Raw genomic sequence first — 23,319 nt, forward strand, 5'->3', positions numbered from 1 at the left:
TATATACACATATTACACCTTGTAATTTGGCAACCCATTTCCTCCTTCGCGATGTTGAGTTCTTGGATAAAAGACAGCATTAACGTCGACAGCATCAGCACCATGATCAGCCTGTCTTATTTTCATTGCGGCACGAAGGTCTCTGTCAATAATCTCCAGACCATTCCGTGATGTACAAGCGGATTCCATTTCATCTCCGTTTCGAATAACGCAGCCGTTCTACAGATGTCACAACTATTTGCTGGCCTCGAGCGTGCTTGCAGTCCACCTAGTAACTATTCCGTCGCTCTAACTGGTCATCTCTTATCTATTCTTGTCGCGGTGTGATGTACTCAGACAAAAGTTGTTCTCGTAATATCCACTAGATATGGGCTACCCCTGTCAATTCTACTGTTCTATTTTGACGGCGTGGAGCCCGTTGCTCCTATCACTTCTCATTTCGTTGCACGCTAGGTAGTCCTCAGCCTTTTTTCGGCCTATTTTTTTATTGTTGGAGCGAAACCCTTAGATGCCTCACTGAACGGGATATTTGACCGTCAGTGGTCAAACTTTCTACCGTCAGCGACTGCTAGCATCCGGCGGCGTCGAGGACGAGTGAAGCAAACTATCACCATCATCGTCACGTGATGACCTCATTGTGAGGCCCCTGGCCTAAGAAACTTTGTGACGTCATCATGATACCGCAAATTCAAATTCTGGCGCGACACTGGCCGGCGGGATCGAACCGGAGAGTGAGTGACCTCAAAAAAAAAAAAAATAAAAAATAAAGATGGCGCTTGGCAGTGTGGCACGTGAGCTCGGGTTCTCGGCACCCTTGTGCATATACCGAAAATAAAAAGAAGAGATGGCAATTGCACCTTCGAGTCGCATTATGTGAATGCACAAGGGACCCTATGAGCAGGCCGGGGCGTAACCAGAACCAGAAACTTTGTTCGGAAGGGGGGGGGGGGGGGTGCACCTCCTTGATTTTGGAGGAGACGGGGGGGGGGGGGCATGGTCCCGGTGTGTTCCATCTCCTGGTTACTACACGCCCGGAGTCAATGTTACCCGGAGCAGACCCTCATCCAGGAGGGCAAGGGTAGGTACTCCCACCCTTTCCTCCCCTAACGAAATTCTGATCAATGGGGGTGTTTCATCGAAGACTAATAATAAAAGTGGTTGTTTTGCAAAGCCTTGCAGAAGTGTCCCCCCCCTCCCCCAAAATGTGTTTTTACGACCGGGCCTACCTGTTGCTTATTCTTCAGGTTGCTGTGCGATATCTTACACAACTCATAGCACTCGCGTCTTCTTGGTTACTCCATTCTTTTCTAATTTTACTCTACTCCACTTTGGTAAATTACAATGGCTGCATGCTTTTGATTTCATCGTCACTACGTAATCGCTACGTCATGAAGAAACTTGTTCTCATTGATATACCACCGGTAATGAGTTAAAAATGTCTTTCGTATATATATATGTGCACTTACACATTCCTTGTTTTCTTGTGCCTTTTCTTCTTTTTTTTTATGTTCGCAATATTGTACAACGCTTTGTTTTCAATGAAATGATTGAAAAAAAAACTCAATGCATAGTAATTCATAGCTGATATGTTTGGGCCAGTTAAAGTGCATTCACACGACGGACGAAATCGCAGTTGTAGTCTGCGCATTGCGTATAACTATATATACGTCATCATATACGTCAGCCATTCCCGCGTTCCCACTTCGGTACCTGCGGAGCGATTCGTGAAACGACGGGAGCCCAAATCATGGTTCAGATCCTCGGGTCGCAATGCCGAAATCTTCGCTCGCAGCGTGAATTTGCGCCTGTCGTGCGAGTGCTGGCTGCGGAGGGATCAAAGTCACGTCAAATTCCTCGTGAATGACGAGGAATTTGACGTTTTGGCAGCAGCACCTGCGGCTGGAGGAACGCAAGCTAAACGAACTTACTTGCCTTTGCAGACCATACAGCGTTGGTTCACCTGGGCTTTCTGCGACGTTCCCAACTTGGTTACGTAGCTGACCACACGACGCTGGTTCGCCTGGGCTTTGCTGGGTGCCCGTGCTCACTGCTCAACGGGTGCGCACGCTTTCTACCTGGTCATCTGATTTGGTCTGTCGGTGGCTAACGCGCCTGCGTGACCAGTGTCAACCGTGGAAACATCGCCTGGTGATAAAGACTGCTGATACCAACAGACTACAAAAGTAGTGCGGGAGGCTGCCCGGCTTCATTTGGCAGCAGCACCTGCGGCTGGAGGAACGCAAGCTAAACGAACTTACTTGCCTTTGCAGACCATACAGCGTTGGTTCACCTGGGCTTTCTGCGACGTTCCCAACTTGGTTACGTAGCTGACCACACGACGCTGGTTCGCCTGGGCTTTGCTGGGTGCCCGTGCTCACTGCTCAACGGGTGCGCACGCTTTCTACCTGGTCATCTGATTTGGTCTGTCGGTGGCTAACGCGCCTGCGTGACCAGTGTCAACCGTGGAAACATCGCCTGGTGATAAAGACTGCTGATACCAACAGACTACAAAAGTAGTGCGGGAGGCTGCCCGGCTTCATTTGGCAGCAGCACCTGCGGCTGGAGGAACGCAAGCTAAACGAACTTACTTGCCTTTGCAGACCATACAGCGTTGGTTCACCTGGGCTTTCTGCGACGTTCCCAACTTGGTTACGTAGCTGACCACACGACGCTGGTTCGCCTGGGCTTTGCTGGGTGCCCGTGCTCACTGCTCAACGGGTGCGCACGCTTTCTACCTGGTCATCTGATTTGGTCTGTCGGTGGCTAACGCGCCTGCGTGACCAGTGTCAACCGTGGAAACATCGCCTGGTGATAAAGACTGCTGATACCAACAGACTACAAAAGTAGTGCGGGAGGCTGCCCGGCTTCATTTGGCAGCAGCACCTGCGGCTGGAGGAACGCAAGCTAAACGAACTTACTTGCCTTTGCAGGTTGGTGGGTTTTCTTATTGCATCGTGCTCATAAACATATTACCGCATTTGCTGCTGCCAGTGTATTGTAGCTTGTAGTGTATAGCTTGTAGCTTGTCTTACTATGCCAACTGTAGCTGAACTAACGAAAAGAATCCAGTCGCTTGAGGCCTGGTCCGAAGGTAAACTGGATGATGTAGTGGAAAAGCTGGTTGCGAAGATGAACCAAAAAGCCTCCGCAATGCAACCTGAAATTGACGCATTGAAGGCCGAAGTCAACAGTTTGGTCTCCAGTGTCGAAATGCTGAATTCTATTGTCGAAGAAGTGAGGTCAGAAAGCGACCGTTTACGCACAGTCAATCAAGCTCTGCAGTCACAGAATGATGCCTTGACAACCAGAGTAGCTGAACTTGAGCAATACTCTCGGCTAAACAACATTGAATTGAAGAATGTTCCGTGTACACAGGGAGAAGACTGTACGGCAATTTTGAAGGCTGTAGGGGCAAAAATTGATTGCGTTATTACAGATGGGGACATTGACGTCGTTCATCGCGTTCGAGGGAAAGTTGGAACGGGGGACAAGAATCTCATCGCGCGGTTCTGCTCACGTACTAAGAAACAAGATTTCATTACTAAGGCACGAAAAGCTAAACTGAACACCAATGAACTAGGCTTTGGGGGCTCGCAAAGTCGTCCTGTTTATGTAAATGATCATCTAACGTTGGAAAAGAAAGGACTTTTCGCTAAGGCACTGAAGCTTAAGAGGGAACATGGCTGGAAGTTCCTATGGACCGACAATTGTCAGATCAAAGCACGAAAATCAGTTGACAGTCGGGTATACCGCATCACGAAGGATGCAGACCTTTCTGTGTTTCATTCTGCCTCCTAGTTGGTGTCTGGCAATCAACTGAATTGCTGAGTAACCTTCAAAACGCCTCAAAATGTATTACTCCGCTAACCAGCTTCGACGTTTTTTCGAAAGCCCAGGATTATCGGCCATCCACTTCAACACGCGTAGTCTCAGAAAACATTATGACGACATCTGTGTTTATCTAGCATCCCTTGCCCATCACTTTTCCTTCATCTGTATGTCTGAAACGTGGCTATCGTCTGACGACCGAAACATATATTGCTTACCACACTACACTCCAGAATATTGTCACCGCCAATCGAACAGTCATGGTGGATCAGCTATATTCATATCATCTTCAGTAAAATATAAGCGTCGTAACGATCTCGCCATTCTAGCTGATAACACGGAATCTGTATGGATTGAAATCGACGACAATCTTGAACAACCCCATTCAGAAAAAACTATTCTAGCATGCGTCTACCGCTCACCGTCATCATCCGTGCCCGAGTTTTGTTCGGCACTGCATGAAACCCTGGATCGAATTTCACGAGAAAGGAAAAACGTTGTTATTATGGGAGATATAAACATCAATCTATTAGAAGATTCCAATCAAGGTTCGGTTGAATATTCAAATTGTTTTACAGGCTTTGGTTATGAGCAGCTTCTTACGTTGCCGACAAGATGTATTACGGGTGGCTCAAACACGCTTATTGACCACATTCTATCTAACCACTTATCAAGTAATGAATGTGGCATAATACCCCTCGATATCACCGATCACTATGCCATTTTTTGTCGCTTGTCGTCGGCCTTGTCACGAACGAAGCATTCTTTTCGAAAAGCCCTCTTTGACAAAGTTTCATTTATAGATTCCATGTCATCATTTGACTGGTCGAGAATTAAATCCGAAACAAATGCAGAGCTAGCTTTTGAGGCATTCTCATCAGTATTGAAGCAATGTATTCGCGAAGCAACCACTTTTGTTAGATGCCACAAAAGGTATCCTGCACCCCATAACCCATGGCTCACTGATGGTTTACTGAAGTGTATGCGTAAGAAAGACAATATGTACAAAAAGACGAAACGTTGTCCATTTAACTACAAATTGCAGCAGCGATATTCCTGTTACAAAAATATCCTAAATAAATTATTGAGAGACGCCAAAAAAAGGTATTACGAAGCTAAATTTCATGAAGCCTCTGGTATCACTGAACAATGGAAGCTCATCAACTCTTTTCTGAACAGGAACTCAAAAGAAACACTAATAAATGAGATTTCTAGCATTAATGGCACCTACAAAGAACCAACAGCCATTGCGAATGAATTTAATAATTATTTTACAGTTAATAACACACCCGTTTCCGACAGCTTTGAAGGTACGCTTGAAAGGCAACCACAGTCCTTTTTTCTATATCCTACCATACCAGAAGAAATTCACAATGTGACCAAGAAATTAAAATTAACAAGCGCGGGTCTTGATGAAATTCAACCAGTTCACTTGAAATATGTCGCTGATATCGTCGCTGATCCCCTCTCACATGTAATTAACCTTTTGTTTAAAAATGGCACATTTCCATCTGATTTAAAGAGAGCCAAAATAGTTCCTGTCTTTAAAAAAGGCGATAAGGGTTTGGTTTCTAACTATCGCCCCATTGCAATTCTGTCTGTGCTCAGCAAAGTTATAGAGAAGTGCTTTGAAAAGCGACTAACAAATTACTTAACTAAATTTAGCATTCTGTCTGCCTCGCAGTTTGGCTTTCGTGCAGGCTACTCTACCAACCTCGCGCTTCTTTCATTCACGGATACGATTAAACACTATATTGACTCAGGTAAATATGCTGGAGCAGTGTTTATTGACCTCACGAAAGCGTTCGATTCAATCCTTCATAAAATTTTAATTACCAAGCTAAACGCGGCCGGTGTTGTAGGACCTGCCCTGAACTTCATTCACAGCTACTTAACTGACAGAGAACAGGCTGTCAGCATATCCAATCATCTTTCTAATTTTAAAATAATCAATCGGGGAGTACCTCAAGGATCAATTCTAGGCCCAATACTCTTCACTGTTTACATTAATGATCTAACTTCTCACCTATCGCACTGTCTACCTTATCTGTATGCGGACGACACTACGATTTTAACTGCTTGCACCTCGATCGATACTGTTACTTTTAAACTAAACAGTGATCTTGAAAATATAATTCGCTGGTGTCGTCATAATTCACTGGAAATTAACCCTAGTAAAACAGTTTTTGTGCTATTTCACCCCACTCAAAAAAAGGTCACTGAATATCCGTCTATAACGGTCAATAATTATCCTATCAAAGCCTCCAGTCAGTGTAGATTTCTAGGAGTGATTCTTGATGCAAATTTAAAGTATACTTCCCATGTCTCACACCTAAAGCAAAAAGCAGCTTATGGCATCCGGATTCTCATCAAAGCACGTCCATACTTTGGGCCAAATACCTTGCTTTCTCTTTACTATGCCTTCGTTCACAGTCACTTCACTTACTGCATTGCATCCTGGTGCAATACATATAGCACTCATCTTGCTCCTTTGCAATATGTTCAAAACCAGGCCATTCGCATTATCACATATCAACCATCACGATGTAGCGCATCTGCTATTTTACAAGGGCTTCGTATTCTAACAATTCATAAACTTTTTCTTTTCAACATGGCAACCCTTACATACAATTCTCTTCACTCAAACATGCCTTTCATGGTCTTCAATAAAGAACAACTCATTAATCAAAATATAACTCGATTTGCATCAAATAATAACCTCCTGTTACCGAAAGTTAGAACTAACTATGGCAGATTCACTTCTACCTTTACAGCTATTTCCGTTTGGAACGGTATTCCAAGTGACGTAAAAATGTCTCCAAACATAGGCAGTTTTAAAAAACGCTTAAATTCCTATTTACTTAATGTTTAAATAATCTCGTTGTTTATGCTGTTCAATTCGGAACTAATCGTTCATTATGTTTGCTCTGTTTTGTACCAAATTAGATGAATAACATGTGTCTGGCATTGTTGCCGCTTTGAGACATACCACTTTTAACTTTTCTTTTTTTTACCTATTACTACTCAGCACATGTGATATTTGTATCGATCGTTTATCATCTAACATGCACTTAGGTGTATATACAATTCAAGTTTCATTTCTTCTGCTGCCAGGTGTTATTGATCATTTGCTGATGGATTTCATCTGCTATCAAGTGTTTCGATTTGACAATAATTGACTGTTTGTTTCTTTTGCAATGAAATGTACTTGATTCCTTTAAACTTATTCTATTGTTTACCGAGTTGCTTTACATGTTTTGTTTTCTTTATGTAACTAGCACAGGAGGTCCCCTTGCAGCCTAGAGCTTTGGGACCTCCTTCTGTATAACTTTTTTCCTATGTATTATCTTTTATTGAATAATAAAAATATTATCTATCTAAAAAAACTGATTCGTCCGGATTCGCGTCTATCCCGTGAAAACAGCTTTTCAGATTTGGCATGTTGTGGTTCAGTAACCGAGTACAATTTTTACATACAGAATTGAGCCGCAAGTTTCATTTTCAACTATTCTCATGTAAGAAAAGAAAACAACAGAATCAGTTGGAGGTGTACACACAGTCCAGTTGCACGACACTTATGGGGCGTGACTGATAAACCTCCTATAGGAAGAGTTTCCTCGGCGATTAATTGTCTCCTATTTAGTGGGTAATTAGTTACCGTAGGAATGTTATTCGAAATTCTATAGCACTTAAAGCGTGGCTGTCCTGTTAGTATTTGGCCCGGGTTGGCAGGTGTATACGTGATTGCAACTTTCCGCTCGTATTTTATTAGGAAGAGCACATATAAGCGTGAAAATGAGACCAGTCCAAAGGGAAACAGCACATACACACTCGGGTCTCAGCGTGAATATGAGGAAAGAGGTCGGGACACGGCGACGCGTGCTGGCATATGTGTATAATTGAGCCGCTGTGACCGATGTCACGTAGGCACGTGCAGCAGTGGCTCGTAGCGATGCAGATATACTAAAGTGGGTCAGCAGACTGCGCAAAAAAGAGGCAAGCTCTTCAGTGAACTAACTTCCTCGTCAACCGGAAAGGGTGCACGTTAGAGAACCAAAGGCGGTCGAAATTTCCGGAGCCCTCCACCACGGCGTCTCTCATAACCATACATATCAATCAATTGTCAACAGGAAAGTTTGTACATGCATACGCATAAAACTGCTCGGAAGATTAATGTGTCTTGGTAGTTGTTACACAGGGCGGTTTTATCTTTTAGACAACACACATGTTTGCTAACGAGGACAGCATGAGTCGGTATTAGCAACTTCTCGTCTTAGTGCATCAAGTTTACGTCGAGGCAGAATTGCCTTGCCGCTGCCACAGGTTCCGTCCCTGACAGCGGGAGGCTATTTCGTCCATATAACTATCCTGTCATTTAGATCATAGTTGATCGAAGTAACATCGCATAGTGTCATTTTGTGGTAGTTATCATTCATGTTGCCACTGCTAAATTCACATCAAACTTAGCACAGAACTTGGTGGTTAACATCTGTATTCTCACCTACAGGGCAATTTGTGTGGAAATGCTGTAGTGTCTGACAATTTACGACATCTTAAACTTGTCTTGCAATCCAAAGTATCACTTAGCTTGATATCTTCATAAACGAATTCTAAGTGCTAGCGTCATCGCACGCGCATGAAAGGCGGCCGCTTTTAGTTCGTCTGAGCGAAGCCGCTCGCGCTGAAGGCACGAAATTCTGAAATAATAATTTTTCCTGTTTCACCTCAAAATCTCGATGTTGTGACGGACGCAGTTGTCCGATAACTCTGATTCTTTAAGGTGCGGCCAAATCAAAGCACATGGATTTCTAACATTCTGGATCCATCGAAATGCTGCCGCCACAGCCGAAATTCGCTCCTGCAACTTTCGACGGGCGAAATCCGAGAGAAAGCCCAACGCAGCATATAATCCGCTCGATTGGCGCCGCCGTGTGTCAGTGGTTACGGCAATGGGCTACTAACCCGAAGATCGGGAGTTCCATTTCGCGGGGCAGCGGCTTCATTTCGACGACGGTGAAATACGCTAGAAGCCTCTGTACCGTGGGATGTCACCGCACGATAAAGGACACACGACGGTGGAAATTTACGAAGACCGACGGCAATGACCATAATCATCGTGGTTTTGGCATGGAAGACTTCATTTGTTACAATGACAAGTTATCTTGCGTACGCATGCAGGTCGGTCATTCCATCTTTGTATAATGTGCTCATCTGTTTTGCTCTCAATGTATGCAATACCTCAAAGTACTTTCTTTCCTATCACACTGTTTCTGAGAATAAAAAAAACACACTGTTGTGTCGCCCCCCCCCCCCCCCCCCCTCTGGTTTTACGGTTTATACTTAGTTCAAGAAAACACGAAAATGGGGACAATCTAAAGAAAGGGATAAAGATGAAACATCACTCGCCAACAGCAATGGTCTGTATATTTATTTTCAGATATGCGTCACTCCTTCTTAACACCTATATCCTTCGGAAATTTGCTGCGCAATTGTCATCCTCTATTTCAGCCAGACTCTGCAGTAGCTTGGCTTTAATGAAGTTACATTAATCATTTTTAATTAGTATTGCGGTGAATTATCTTTTTGGGCTTATAACGTAGTAATGTAGTCGATTGCTACCAGCGAGTAGTTTCAAGTATATTGCGCCTTATTTTCAGTATTGTGTTTTGCTGTAATATAATGCGTCCCTGGTAATTAGCGACTTAGTAATTAGCAAAAGAGAAACAACACGCACTAATTATTATGAGTGTCAAACCCTAAAACGTATGAGGGCAAACAGAGATCTCGCAATTTACAATGTATACGTCTGTGAATGTGCAAACGAGTTGTTCGTGAATAACAAGCTTTCGTGAATTTCAAAGTAGTTTGAGTAGATTTCAAAAGTAGAAGCATAATGCTTTGTCAGTTATTTTTCCCAGCTGTAACTTGTAATTTATTTCAGATGCGTTTTAAAAATTTTATAAAGGTAATTTTATAAAGCTAATGAAATCTATTTAGTTTTTCGGATCAATCTTTGCCATGCCCGGTTTCAGTGATCGCAGCGCCGTTATATATGTCTCTGTTTGCATCTTGCCCTATAAGAGACGGACCGATATATTTGCACGGAAGACAACAATGATGACTTATCGAGTCACGGTACGGTACAAAGTTATATTTTCGTGCTTACGGCACAATTTAAGGGATATAAACAAAAAACGTCAGACCTGCGCGACTGAAGGTGCAGCACAGTCACCGAGCTAAAAGAGTGGCCTTTCAGAGCCTTTTAAAACACTCATTGGGTAAGTATACTGCAATCACACTTGCTGTGATACTCACAACGGCATTAATAATAAGTTTTTGGGGGTAGTAGGCCGGCATTCGCTATGCTGTTTTTCGTTATTTTTTTGCGTTGCATCCGCTAAACACTTGCAAGGAATTTTGCGCCAATTGTTCGATCATGCAGTGGCTGACGACGATGAGGAATTATGGTTGAAGTGGGTATGCGCCACAGTTGATAGTTGAACGAGAACAAGTTTATGTAATGGGTTGAAGCATTAGGCGACCCACTCCTTACGCAATTCGCACTGTGCGACGACTGGTTGTTCTTTCGCTGTTTCAAAATGCTTTATAAGTCGTATGAACGCGATTGCTTCTCCGACATTAAGCCTTCCTAAGGCAAGTTTGCCAAGAAGTCCCAAGCACCGCCGTCGTTTGGTGGTAAAATTCTGGGTTGGAACCCAGCCGATTCGAGTTCGAGGCCCACGGTGTCATTTGTGGTAGGTCTTTTTTTTTTGTAATTTTACGGGATGTGGTTACGGACACCGGCGGCGGCGGTGGACAACTGCATGCGCGTGACCCGAGTTGTGATCTTATAACAACTTTCGTTGTAAGAAAATTGGCAGCATATCCACGGAGTGAATGATGGAGAGTGGGGCGGAGCATTCGTCCGTCCATTCGTTCTTGCTTCCGTCCGTCCATGCGTCCGTCTGTGTAACCGTCCATGTGTCCATCTGCCCGTCCGTGCGTGCGTCTATTCGTGCGTCCGTCCCTGCGTTCGTCCATGCATCCGCCCCTGCGTCCTTTCATGCGTCCTTCCATGCATCTGTCTGTGTGGTGCCGTTCGTCCATCTATTCAACACTCCAAGTACCACCATCTCGCATCTTTTCATCATATATTCCCCATACAGAAGCAGCGCCATCCAGCGGACACTCCAAGGACTAAACGAGAGGTGGCACACGCACACTTTCTTATGGCTTGCGCTTCGGGTTTACTTCTCACCTTTAACCACCTCGAGGTCATGGTACATACTAGTACACTGTATTCATGGCACTGCAGCCCAACGCTCGCTAAACCTTTCTAAGACCTAGTTGGTTACGCCCAGCGAGTATAACGTAGCAACCCTTTCTTGTCTTCTGTGCGTTGTTGAACAAATTAAAATTCGCAGCGTGCGCGTTAACTAAAAGCCGAATTCTCCTGTCTCTCATTCCCCTTAGCAGCCATTGGCATGTACATTGAGCACTATCTTTTATTGTTCAACAACGCACAGAAGAAATCTCTCACCGGCACCACCTTGGAGGTCAGAATGTTATACTTGTTACATACTACAACGGCTACGAGGGACGAACGGGTGCTGCTTTAAGGAGTTTCGCCCCTAAAAAATGGGGGCGGGGTGCGGGGGGGGGGGTAGATGGTGCGTGTTGTCTTCGCATAATTTAGTTCCCTTCGCTCCAATCGGTATCGGATGCGGTAAGCTTGATGAATGAATGCAGCAGTATCACATTGTTTTAGAGATTACGATAAACTTAACTAGAAAGAGTGGTTCTTAAAGTACATGTTAACTTGCCTGTCTTATAACGATGCGATCGCTAAGCAGACAACGCGAAGGCTTACGTTATTGCGAACACTTCGAGGAATTAACACTCGCACGTCGCTTAGATTTTTTTCTTTCTTTTTTTTTCCTTTTCGACGAGCACGTCACTGCGCTAATTTGCAGCATAATTGGGAGCCCGGAGGATTTTTATGGCTTGTGTAGTCCTTGAGTGGGCTTACCAGTTCTTTCCAAGCCGCTTTTCGTGCAATTTGTTCTTACTGAGGAATGAAACTGGGCCTGCCTTCACAAGTGATGCTAATTATTCGGATATCTCTCGGCATCTTCAACTGCTTTTTTTCTTTCTTTTTTCCTCTCAATTTATTTTCGCACGAGGGCCAGTGTACGCCAAAGTAACGTCACCGAGCGCAGGCCCAATTAATAATTTATTTATTTATTTACTTCAAGTAACCTCAAAATTCATTTGCGCTAATGAGGTGGTGTAGCGTACATACCAGAAAAAAAAGTAACAATATTAGCTAAATGCAAACATTGTACAGAATAATCGCAAAAGCCTTGCAAAGGATATCGGCGAACATCTAGTGTATAAACTTCAAACATTGTAGAATAAACACTTGTGCAATGCTACAGTGGGCTTGACAGGACATTTTTAAATGCAGTTGAATAAGTGATATCAATAATGAACGCAAGTAAGTGACAGCAATCTCTTGTTGTTCTATAATTCATCTCTAAAAATGGCTCCAGAATGTGGCAAACGTCTGAGCCGCAGGTGCAGCTATTTTCATCAATAAGAGCCCTGTAGACGCCTGCACTAAAGGGTGGAGCGCAACAGAATCTGGCCATCATGGCAGCTATATGACGCATCACAATCAGTGCTGTCAATATCGTAGGATTTGTGGTAGGAGGCTTCGCACAAATCAGAATACTTTTAAACTTTCCCAGTGTAGTGTCTTTGTTATGGTTTTGTACGACAGTTTCTTACTCTTGTTGTCCTTTTTTATAGAGGCTTGTTTGTTTCAGATTTATTTCGTAAAACAGCATTTTTTGATGCTGACTGAAGAACGTGAACTTCGGTACTTTTTCTATTTAAAGTTTTGTTCCTTCAGGGCTGCATCTATTGAATCTAAACGAGCCTGGTAGACATTCTGGCCCCGTTCTTATACCAGCCGCTTTATTTATTTCGTTCCGGGCATTTTATATGAGCTTCTAAAGCGAAGTGTTCCTTATTTATCCTTTGACATTGCGCTAAATAGGCCATGCGTTCACCGGCTCCGTAGGTTCGACGGCCGTGTTCGTTGCCCGAGACAGATTATCCATTATTAAAGATCTGCTGTCGAGCAAAAAGAAAAAAAAGGGAGAAAGCCAAAAACAAGCGCAAACCACGTTGTAGCACAGTAATTTTCAAAGGACGTGTCTTGCACTTCCTGCATCATTTCCTTCTTGGCATAACTTTGAAAATGTGCGTTAAAGGATGGGAGTACAGGTGGTTTTACAGCATCCTGGCAAGCTTGAGGAATTCCGTAGGGTGGCTAACAGATTCGCACAGTACTCCTTGCTGGGACAAAACACCGGTGCTTTTGCGAAAGGGCGAGGTTGAGATGAAACGAGAGGGGGAGAGAAGAAGAGGAGGAGGAGGCCGGGAGCTCGTGCACACCGCATGCACCTCCAGAATGTGACATCATGGCTGCCGATCGCGTGCAGTCACCGCGCGCTGACAGTCCGTCAAAAATACAGCCAGATGTTCGAAAATGCGGGAAACAAGCTGTAGTAATCGGAACAGTGGCGTTGTTTGAGAACAAGAGGATGGCTTGGTGGTATACAGTATACAGCATATAGCGCACACACACAAGAGGACTGCAGAAGTGTACGCAAGGCATAGCGTTGATGTCTTGTGGGTACACTTCATTCGGTCCTCGTCGGGATGCGCTGTAGCAATTCGTGTCCGAGTGGGATTGATACGTTTTCGTCAGTGTTTCCAATACTTTTTCATTGTTACGCATAATGCAGGTGAAGTCCGAAACATTTTTCATTTCGCAACAATTATATAGATTTCATTCTTACGTAATGGTATGCATTAAAAAATATCGAAATAAGCCAATACCGGCAAGCCTTGCCGGCGCACGTCATGCATGTTGTTGCATTGAACTTATAGCCCGTGTTTTGTAACGAGGATGGCGCCTAGCAGGCACCTGAGCCGCAGGCTCGGTGAATCGGCTGGCGTGCGTTTAGGATATCAAAAGACGAAAAATAAAAGGGCTGTTTGCTCATCTTTGAAAGCGGCTGAGAAGCCGTGCCATTGTCTCCGGTCACGTCTTTGAACGCGCCCTGGGGACGCATGCGCCTCGGCCTTTTTCTTTTTTACTTCTTTCGCGTGTTTTCGCGCTGTGTGCAATTGTCCGAAACAGCGAATCCCAAAGCGCATCTGCGAATTGAAACCGGGCGGATTGATAGTACCTCGTCCTCGTTCTGTTTCGTCCATTGGTCGCAAAAAAGCGTCGCCGTAACTTCGTTTTCAGTCGTTTTCTCAGTTAGTTTCATTGCTATACCTTAATTTTTCGTTTCTTTTCCTGTCTTAATAAATGCAAAGCAACTCTTTGACTAGCCTGTGTAACGCTGTCCCTCCGTACACCCCACTGCGCATGCTCGCGTCTCGTGACCACCCAGGAAGGGCACCCGCAAAACTGTCGCTCCCCTTTCACTCTCTCGCCATGCTAGGCCGACGCAGGCAGCGTCTGCTAGTAAAAAAAAAAAAATTGGCCCTGTATGTACAGGTTACACTGCAAATCTCGTCGAAAGACGATAGTCTTGCGTCTGGAGATAGTGAACAAAACGTTTATTTGATGTTCTGCGCAAGAAAATTGGTGAACAACTATTATTATTATTATTATTATTATTATTATTATTATTATTATTATTATTATTATTATTATTATTATTATTATTATTATTATTATTATTATTATTATTATCCCGGGAGCAGTGTGCCACCCCTGTCTGCGGTGAATAGAACAATTCCAACCAAAGATTGCATTCAGAAATCCGACGTTTCGAAGCCCTTTCAAAGCCTTGCGTGAAAGGCGAACCTCTCAGGCAAGGCGACAAAGAGTATATCACAAGCGCCACACATTCTGGCTTTCTCAGCCCCGAGGAAAAAGTCGGGGTAGCTTCGAAACGTGGGGATCGTGAGAACGATGTTTGGTTGGAGTTTTTTCATATTTGCCTCATTCCTGTACCAACCACAAGGTCTTGACATTAAGCCACGAAGGGAAAACTAAAGGAATGCTGTCGCGATCTGGAAGTAACGCAGCATTGGCCGCAGTGGGAACGCAGTCAAAGAACTTCCACGTTGGCGCCATGAAGTGTTTCCTGCAGTGTGTGGGCGCCAAACGCGGCCGGTGAGCTCGAGCTACAGCCATCTCCGACCTTGGCCGATCGTACTGGAAGCGAAAGTTGGGCTATTTGTCCGTGCATGCTTGGACTTAAAAACAGCGCAAATGTTCAGACAAAGACGCACGGGTCGTCTCTGTGCATCGCCTTGCACGCGCCTCCCAGCAGGCGTGCCGAAGTTTCGTCAGTCGCCTTGTTACTGCTTCCTAGTTCACTTCGCAGCACATTTGTTTAACACGTTTTATTATTACAAATGATATAATAATACAAAAGGTTGTCTTGGAACATTTCTTGTCCAAAGAATTTCTGGTTCCGCACGTCACTTCTCGTTCATAAAGGCCCAAAGTGCGTCAGACGAAAATGTTCAACAAGGTATGGAACTATAGGAGACGAGCACGCATTGTCCCAGCTTATTTTAATGTACTGCCCATTTTTCACGCAAGAACAAAGCACAAATAAAAAAACCGCTACGGCGTATCGTTCGTACGCGTAATGTGCATCAGGTGTCATTTTATATGAACTCATTTGCAAGCATACTTGTGAGCAATAATTTGGGGTTGCACTTGATTGTGAAAGATCGCTGTTTTTCTGTTTTTTTGTTCACTTTCAAGTTTTGTAACTACTGTATAATGGGAATGATTACAGTTTTTGTGACCTCTGCTTCCAATCAAATGTGCACGCTATTTAGTCCTATACTCTCATGTAACACGTTCGGTTTTGTTTTCTGCCCACCAGGCTTTGTCACTCAAGCTTGCAATGGGCTTTGACAAGCCAAGGCACATTTACTGAAGAAATACTACTACTACTACTACTACTACTACTACTACTACTACTACTACTACTACTACTACTACTACTAACAACAACAACAACAACAACAACAACAACAACAACAACAACAACAACAACAACAACAACAACAACAACAACAACAACAACAACAACAACAACAACAACAACAACAACAACAACAACAACAACAACAACAACAACAACAACAATAATAATAATAATAATAATAATAATAATAATAATAAATATATTATTATTATTATTATTATTATTATTATTATTATTATTATTATTATTATTATTATTATTATTATTATTATTATTATTATTATTATTATTATTATTATTCAACATGAAGTCGTTTGAAGCTGTTTCATGACGTTTATGACGTTTAATCTACAAGGCTACATTGTGCAGGTGTATATTTGTACTTACTTGTGGACAAGCAAAGTATCTCGCAAACGATGCCCGCTGCGTCTACAGAAGCATAGCCAAATTAGACAATTTTCCTTTCCTCTCTGTGCAGTGTTAACGATCTGCACACACGCGCAGGTCGAGGAACTCGTATAATGTACTTTAGTTTGATCTAAATCTCTTCGCTACCTCCGTCCCCGTTCGTTGTCATGACTTTTAAAGGATATAAACACTTGGAGATGGTTAATCATACTTAAAACTCGGGCCTTTGTTTTCCAGTGTATACCCATTCTTTAAGGGTGAGCAACAGAAGCCTACTCTAGCGGCTGGTGTTGAAACAAGAGAGTTACGAACACGTTGCGCAACGCCATATTGAGTAAAATAATTAAAAACTTCGTTGACAAAGACTACAAACCTTGACAGTGTGTGTTCCTTGCGCGTAGCTGTCCTGTATTTTTTTTCCTCCTCTGCAATTCGTTCACGCTGTGTCGTGTGCTTGGCACGCAGATACGGAGAAGCTGTACACGAAGGCAGTGCAGACCGTGGCCGACCGTTATGGCAAGCTGTACACGTGGGAACTCAAGCAGCGGGTGATGGGCATCCCGGGAAAAGATGCGGCTCGTCTGGTGATCGACGGCCTCGGACTCCCGTTGGGCACCGAGGAGTACCTGAAGGAGATGGACCGCCTGTACGCCGAAATGTTCCCCAGCGCCGAACTCATGCCCGGTGAGAGGGAAAGGGCCGCCGAATGCGCCCGGCGGGTCCCTGAGGGCAACAAATCTTTCGGCCGTGTAAAGCTGAGCAGCTCCCTTTTCTCTTCTATTCTCTGTTTTTCCCCCGTTTCTTCATGTCTTATTTCTTTCTCTATTTCTATTTATTAACACGAAAGTGTTTTGGGTCGGTATCCACCATGGCTTCGCTAACGTACTTCCGTCACAATATGACGTTGTGAAATATATGCTAAGAGATCGGGTATACGACGTTGTAAAGTATATATCCAAAGAGATCGGAAGGCCAAAAAAACCCTAAAATCTCCGTCAGCGGGAGTCGAACCTACGTCCTCTCGCTCCGTCGCGCGTGACGTGAACTGACTAGACCCCAATATTCTCAGCTTGCTAACGGCGAACTATCTATATAGTCCATTTACGGCTTGCAGTACTCGGAGAGTCGGCAACCTCAGCGCGGTGCCGAGATGGCGAGAAATGACCGCGGGGCGCGCTTTAAGAGTCGGTGCCCCGCCACCCGCGCCTTGCAATGCGCGCGCGCTTCAACAGGGTTTGGTCACTCGTGCGCCCCACGCTTGTGTCGCGTTCACGGCGGTTTGTACGTCTTGGACTTCCACCGCAAAGGTGCGTTGAAGTTACACAGGACCCGAAAGTCACTTCGTTCGCAGCCGTGGCCGCGCTCACGTGAGGAGCACGCGCCTCACGCGCAGGTAACCATTATTAGTGTTTTAACACTAATAATGGTTGTTACCAGCGCAGACTAACAGTTGTTAGTCTGCGCTGGTCCTTGTGTTCCCTTCTTCTGTGTCCTTGTGTGTGTGCGCAAAAACTTCAATTATGCAGCAGTACCAACTAGCCCGTCTTTCCGTATTATTGCAGTTCATTATTAGTGTTGTTCGCGTGCAATCAGTGTTTATTAGCGCGTTCGTTCCGCGCGTCCTTCTTTGTGTTTGAGCACGGTGCTGAGAGTGTCGAGCTTCGGCGGTTCTGAGTTTGCGCTCATCTTTTCTATGTTCTTTCATACTGGCAGCCCGCTTGAAGAACGGGCTGCCAGTTTAGGACGTTGCAATTTGGTGCTACAGAATTCATTACTTTGACCTTGCGGCGAAACAATGTACTGCAAACGCTCAAGCACCTCTCGAAAGACGCTTTTCAATTTCGTGCAATACTGATTTCTATAACAGGAAGATTTATCTATTTTTGGTTCTTTCTTAATTTAGTTCTTTTGCTATTTTTTTTTCTTTTCTCTATTTTTTTTGGTTTCGCACTTGATTCATCTTTTTTTATAGCTTTATACGTTGTCTTGCCTGAATTACGCGAAACACTCTAGCTTTATTGTTTATTGTTGACAATGATAGCTGATAATCATCAGGGCGATTGAAAAAAAACAGGAAGAATACTTCTCCTTGACGCGAGTGCGCTCTCAGTATGCTACATGTGCAGCGTTGCGCGAAGTGACGACGACATCACACCAAAGTATACACGTGGCCCCTAAAAGGCTCCGCACTTAAAAGTACACTGAAGTGTGACAATGACTCGGTTGCGATTGATGAAGGCTACACTGTTAGAGATGTAATAGGATTGGAAGTCAAACGCTATGTTATCACAAAAAATGTATCTGTTCAGACTGCTAATGACTTTAATGATCATTTTTCAAGAATCGGTGTGAACATATACAAAGTGTCTACCATAACACGTTTCACAGCAAGGATTGAAAGATATATTCAATGGGACTTTCATTTTCGTGAAATAACACTTGATGAAGTAAAATCAATCGTAGGAAAATTATCTGCAGGTAAGGCATCTGGACCCGGTGGTATACAGGTTAAAATCCTGCAAAACAATATTGATATCTTGTGCCGGTCCCTCTGCCACATGTTTAATCACGCAGTAAGCAAGCTCTGTTACCCAGACGTATTGAAAGTCGGTAAGGTTACTCCAGTGGACAAATCTGGTCACAAGAACTACCCGGGTAGTTATGGGTCAATAACTATTCTCAGTAAGGCGACTACCTTATCAAAGGAACTCATTACGCTACAACTAAATGCATTTCTTGAAAACAATAACATTATCGGCCGGCAGCAGCATGGCTTGGTTGCATGTAGACCCACTGCAACCGCCGTTTAAACACTTTCACAATTCATTAACACCGCTCTAAATACGCAAAACATGGAAGTGTCAATACTTCTTGATGTATGAAAGCCATTCGACACAATCTGTCACCCTAGTTTACTTGGAAAGTTACAGTCTCACGGTGTTCTTGGAAACGTGCTTCAGTTCATCCAGAGCTATTTTCACGCGCGTAGACAGCAAATGTAATTAACAAATATTGCTCAAAATTTACTGACGTCACACGCGGAATATCACACGGATCGCTTTTGGTCCCCATTCTCTTCTCTTTATACGTGAATGATCTACCGCAACCTTCTAAGTACACAAAAGTAATAATGTATGCTAATGACACAGCGTTAATTTATAAACGTAGCTCACTTCCTTCACTGCAAGACGTTATATCGAAAGAAATGATAACAGCAAATATGTGGTTTACAGAAAACAGGCCAACCATAAATACTGAGAAAACGCAACAAGTTGTATTTACCTTATGCAGAAAAATAGTAAACTATACAGCAGCCTCAATATTTCTCTGGCCAACGAAACACTAAATGGGGTCGACACAATCAAATATTTAGTCGTTATTTTGACCATCATTTGCACTGGAGAGATGAGATCGATGCTGTGTCTAGAAAATTGGCTTTTAGGTGTTATGCACTGGTCCGTTTCTGCCAATATTTTTCTCGTTCTTTACTTCGTTCAATATACCTGTCCTTGTTTCATTCACATTCCGGCTATTACTGTGATGTTTGAGGCCTAACATACAAAACCTATTTAAGAACTATACTGCAGTTAGAAAAATGTGCTTTAAGAATAATAGCATTCTCCCGCGTTCATTACGCCAGTGGCATTCTACTCAATGATCTTCATATTCGCTCATTTATGGTGCTAAAAAATTATAAGGTAGCTTGCCTAGTTCACAAAAATAGTGTGCGCAAACTTTCCGCTACCCAACACCATATTCAACTTCCCCCTTGCAAACACCAGGCAAACAAGTCAGTTAAATTTAAATCTTCCCCCTTGCAACAACAATAATGGCGAGCGAATAATAGAAGTCTCCGGAGCTCAAACCTGGAACACTGTGGCTCTAGAAATAAAACTATGCGTAACTCTAATCTTTCTTGCAAACGCTTTTTCTTGTCTAGTGAATTCTAATCACCTTTCATACGTAGATTCTACATCGTTGAAACTTGCATCTGTGGAAAATCAATATTTCTTTTTTTTTGCCAATAATGTGCGTTGCTAGCTTTTATGTATCTTCTGTATTGGACCAGCTACTAGCCACGCAGGCCATGGGTCCAACTATTATGTACTCATCTATTGTACACGCATCCTAATAAACTCATTTTGATTTGACAACGTTATTATAACATGTTTCACTGTCATAAATTCATTATCAGCGGACAAAATCAATGTCGATGTCTCATTTTTAAATTTTGCTCTGACAGATGCGCGAGTGACGTCACTAATATCGAAATACATATTTTTTCGCATTTTCGCAACATGGGCTCGATGAATTTTTTCTGAAACTTCGTATGCTAGGTAGGTGACACCATCAGACGACCACGTACTTCATTTTTAACTATTAGAAGCTATATAGGACTCAGTAGACGCCATCCAAATTTATGACGCCACGATGTTTGCTGAGGGGAATCTCAAGGCGGCGTCTCCACCCCTATTTTCCGTTCACGCGTTTCATTTAGGGAGCCTACATGACCAAATGCAGCCATGTAGGTTCGCTAGTTTTGTGGCTTACCGAGCGTTGTCTCGCGCTAAGAGGGGCGTTTTCGGGACTGTGAAATTGTATTTTACTAATACGCAAAAAAAAAGATTTTCTCTTTAGTTCTGATGTCGATTTCCCACACGCGAGTTCCACGCCACTTTTTGAATATCAAAATTCATAATTTCAGATATGGACAGCAGGCTCTTCAAGCAGAGCACTGATGCATTACATTCCAACTACAATGAAAACAGAGAGCAAAAATAGTCGGAAGCCAAACCGGCGTGTATTCTAAATTACAATGCTGGGTTCACACGCCAACAAGAAATTTTTTTTGAACAAAGTAATAGCCAACTCCGCATACACATCACACATAATAGGCAAATAGCAGCAAGCTAACCGACCTTCGAGGGATCATATCTCCACGCGATGCACACACTGTCAGACGCTGTGCCGAGCAGATTTAAAACACCTGATTTGTACATGCTCGGCATTCTCAAAAGGTAGACGACACATTCAACATCTGCTACCAGGCTACATGACCACTCCACGGAATTTATTAAAGGCAGAAAATGAAGCACAGAAAGCTCTCGCGATATACGGCAGTCAAAGTGGCATGTTTCGCTGTAGTGTAGGAGAGGTCGCCTGCTGACCCGTGTGAGGGCGTGACATGAGGCTGCTGCTCACCCTTTATGCCCCTTGACCTTTTACCACCTCACCCCGTACATTGGCGATGAAACGTCTTTACCTTTAACTAAGGTCCCATTCATTCATTCTCTATAGGGTCCCTTTGAAAGCGCAGTTTGGAATAGTGCATAGCAGCAACCTCCCAGCAACATTTCGAGCTTAAAGTGGCACAAAAAATTTGGCCTCGTGTTTTTCTACTGCAATGTGTTGCTGGGAGCCTGTTAGTCATCACACGACACATTGTTTGCTGCAGCACGTGACAGATAATTAATTACAGGCTCCTCATTATCAATCGGTTTCAGTTTCGGTTTGAGAGAATACCAAAAACTGGGTGCAACTGTCGCCACCTAGCGTGTGCAACTCTTGACCACGTCAGCACACAGAACTGTGACGCACTTCCGCATGATTTGCATCAAGAATTACTTTCGAATAGGAAACGGCACTGGAATGTCGCCAAACACAAAACTTTTTAAGCGTGCGCCACGGCCACGCACTCACAACCAGCCGCCGATAAATATAGACTTCGGGAACTAACTCGGCAAAAGAAAAATGGTGGCTATGACGTCATCATAACTTGTTTTGTGGACCGCAGCGTGGTGGCGTTGGGGAAGTAGGAGGTCACCTCGGGGTCACCTTCGAGGGTGTCTATAGCGCTATGAAGTCGGTCGCTCATGCACACTTCAAAATTAATTTATTACCTTGCAAGCTATATTCGCTGTTGATATCTTGCAGATGATATACGAATGTTCTCGAGAATCGACCCCGAAGGCTATCTCGGCCCCGAAATTTTGTGTCAGTACCCTTTTAATACGCAAGGGGGTGCCTCACGAGAGACTCGCAAAATTTTTTCTCTCTTTCTGTTTTTGTTTATCTTTTTTACATTTTTCTTTCTCTCTTTCTTTGGTTCCCTTTATTTCTCTATCTATCCTGCTCTCTTTTTTTTTCTATCTCTCTTTCGAGTTTTCTATCTCCTTCTATCGTTTTTCATGTCTTTATTTCATTTATTTCGCTATATACTGTTCCTCTCTTTATCACCCTATTTCTGTTTCCCTCTTTCTATCTATTTTTCTCTCGCTCTCTCATCAACGTGTTGCACGAGCTCCACTTCACTGAGCAGGATTTGACGTTGCACTGGTGTATTCGGCAGTTGAGCTTGCCGAATCCTTGTGACACTTACCCACATGTGGTTTCCTACGGACACCTAAGTTTCTACGACAGGCCTAAACAGCTACGGCGTTAAAGGTAACCTTCGCGCCATGAAAAGTAGCGGAATTCATCCTGCCAGGTCTGTACGGTATGGTCACTGTGACAGAGAACACTCGAATGAATAAGTTTTATATTGCTCAAGTGGAAATTGAAACGTGGTCCGTGCAATGCTCTACTCCACCAAGAAAAGCCAAAAGTTTAAATCCTCAGCAATCTTATGCAAATCTAAGCCACCATGCTTTGCCGAAAGAGCAAACGCTGGGCTGGCACTGCACGTAAATTTCCTTGAACAGTTCACTCGTCTGTACCTTAGTGTGTGACCGCCTATCGGTGAAGGCGTCTTTGCGTTGGAGTTGCCAGATCCTAGCGAGAAAAGAAGCCAATTATCATCACATAAAACAGGGCTTATCTCTCTTTTTATGAATCTATATAACAAGAAAGTCAAACCTGCCTTCACAGACGTATTTGGCGGTTTATTTTGCCTTGTTTCACCACAAACGCAGCGTAATGAATGCTACAGCAACAAGTTTCAACTTCGTGGAAAAGCACGCACGAAATCAGCATACGCAGCACGAGCGCGGACAAACCGCTGTCTCGGCTCGACACTTACAGCACGCTGCTTAAACAGAAAGACAGACAC

The 23,319-nt window shown here is 43.6% G+C and overlaps 2 protein-coding genes across 2 annotated transcripts in view; one reads left to right on the plus strand and one right to left on the minus strand.

Annotated features, from left to right (window-relative positions):
- The window catches only part of LOC119180433 (heparan sulfate glucosamine 3-O-sulfotransferase 6), a 167,214-nt gene extending 164,076 nt beyond the window's left edge, over positions 1-3,138 (minus strand). The window contains exon 1 of the mRNA XM_075869748.1: positions 1,929-3,138. The gene's annotated coding sequence lies outside the window, so the exon portion shown is untranslated. The remainder of the gene's footprint in view (positions 1-1,928) is intronic.
- The window catches only part of LOC119180392 (pseudouridine-5'-phosphatase), a 51,667-nt gene that overhangs the window by 14,817 nt on the left and 13,531 nt on the right, over positions 1-23,319 (plus strand). Inside the window, exon 2 of the mRNA XM_037431583.2 lies at positions 16,737-16,955. Coding sequence (XP_037287480.2) covers positions 16,737-16,955 — 219 coding nt within the window. The remainder of the gene's footprint in view (positions 1-16,736; positions 16,956-23,319) is intronic.

Source organism: Rhipicephalus microplus, chromosome 7, assembly GCF_043290135.1.
Source record: "Rhipicephalus microplus isolate Deutch F79 chromosome 7, USDA_Rmic, whole genome shotgun sequence".
Classification (NCBI taxonomy): Eukaryota; Metazoa; Arthropoda; class Arachnida; order Ixodida; family Ixodidae; genus Rhipicephalus; species Rhipicephalus microplus.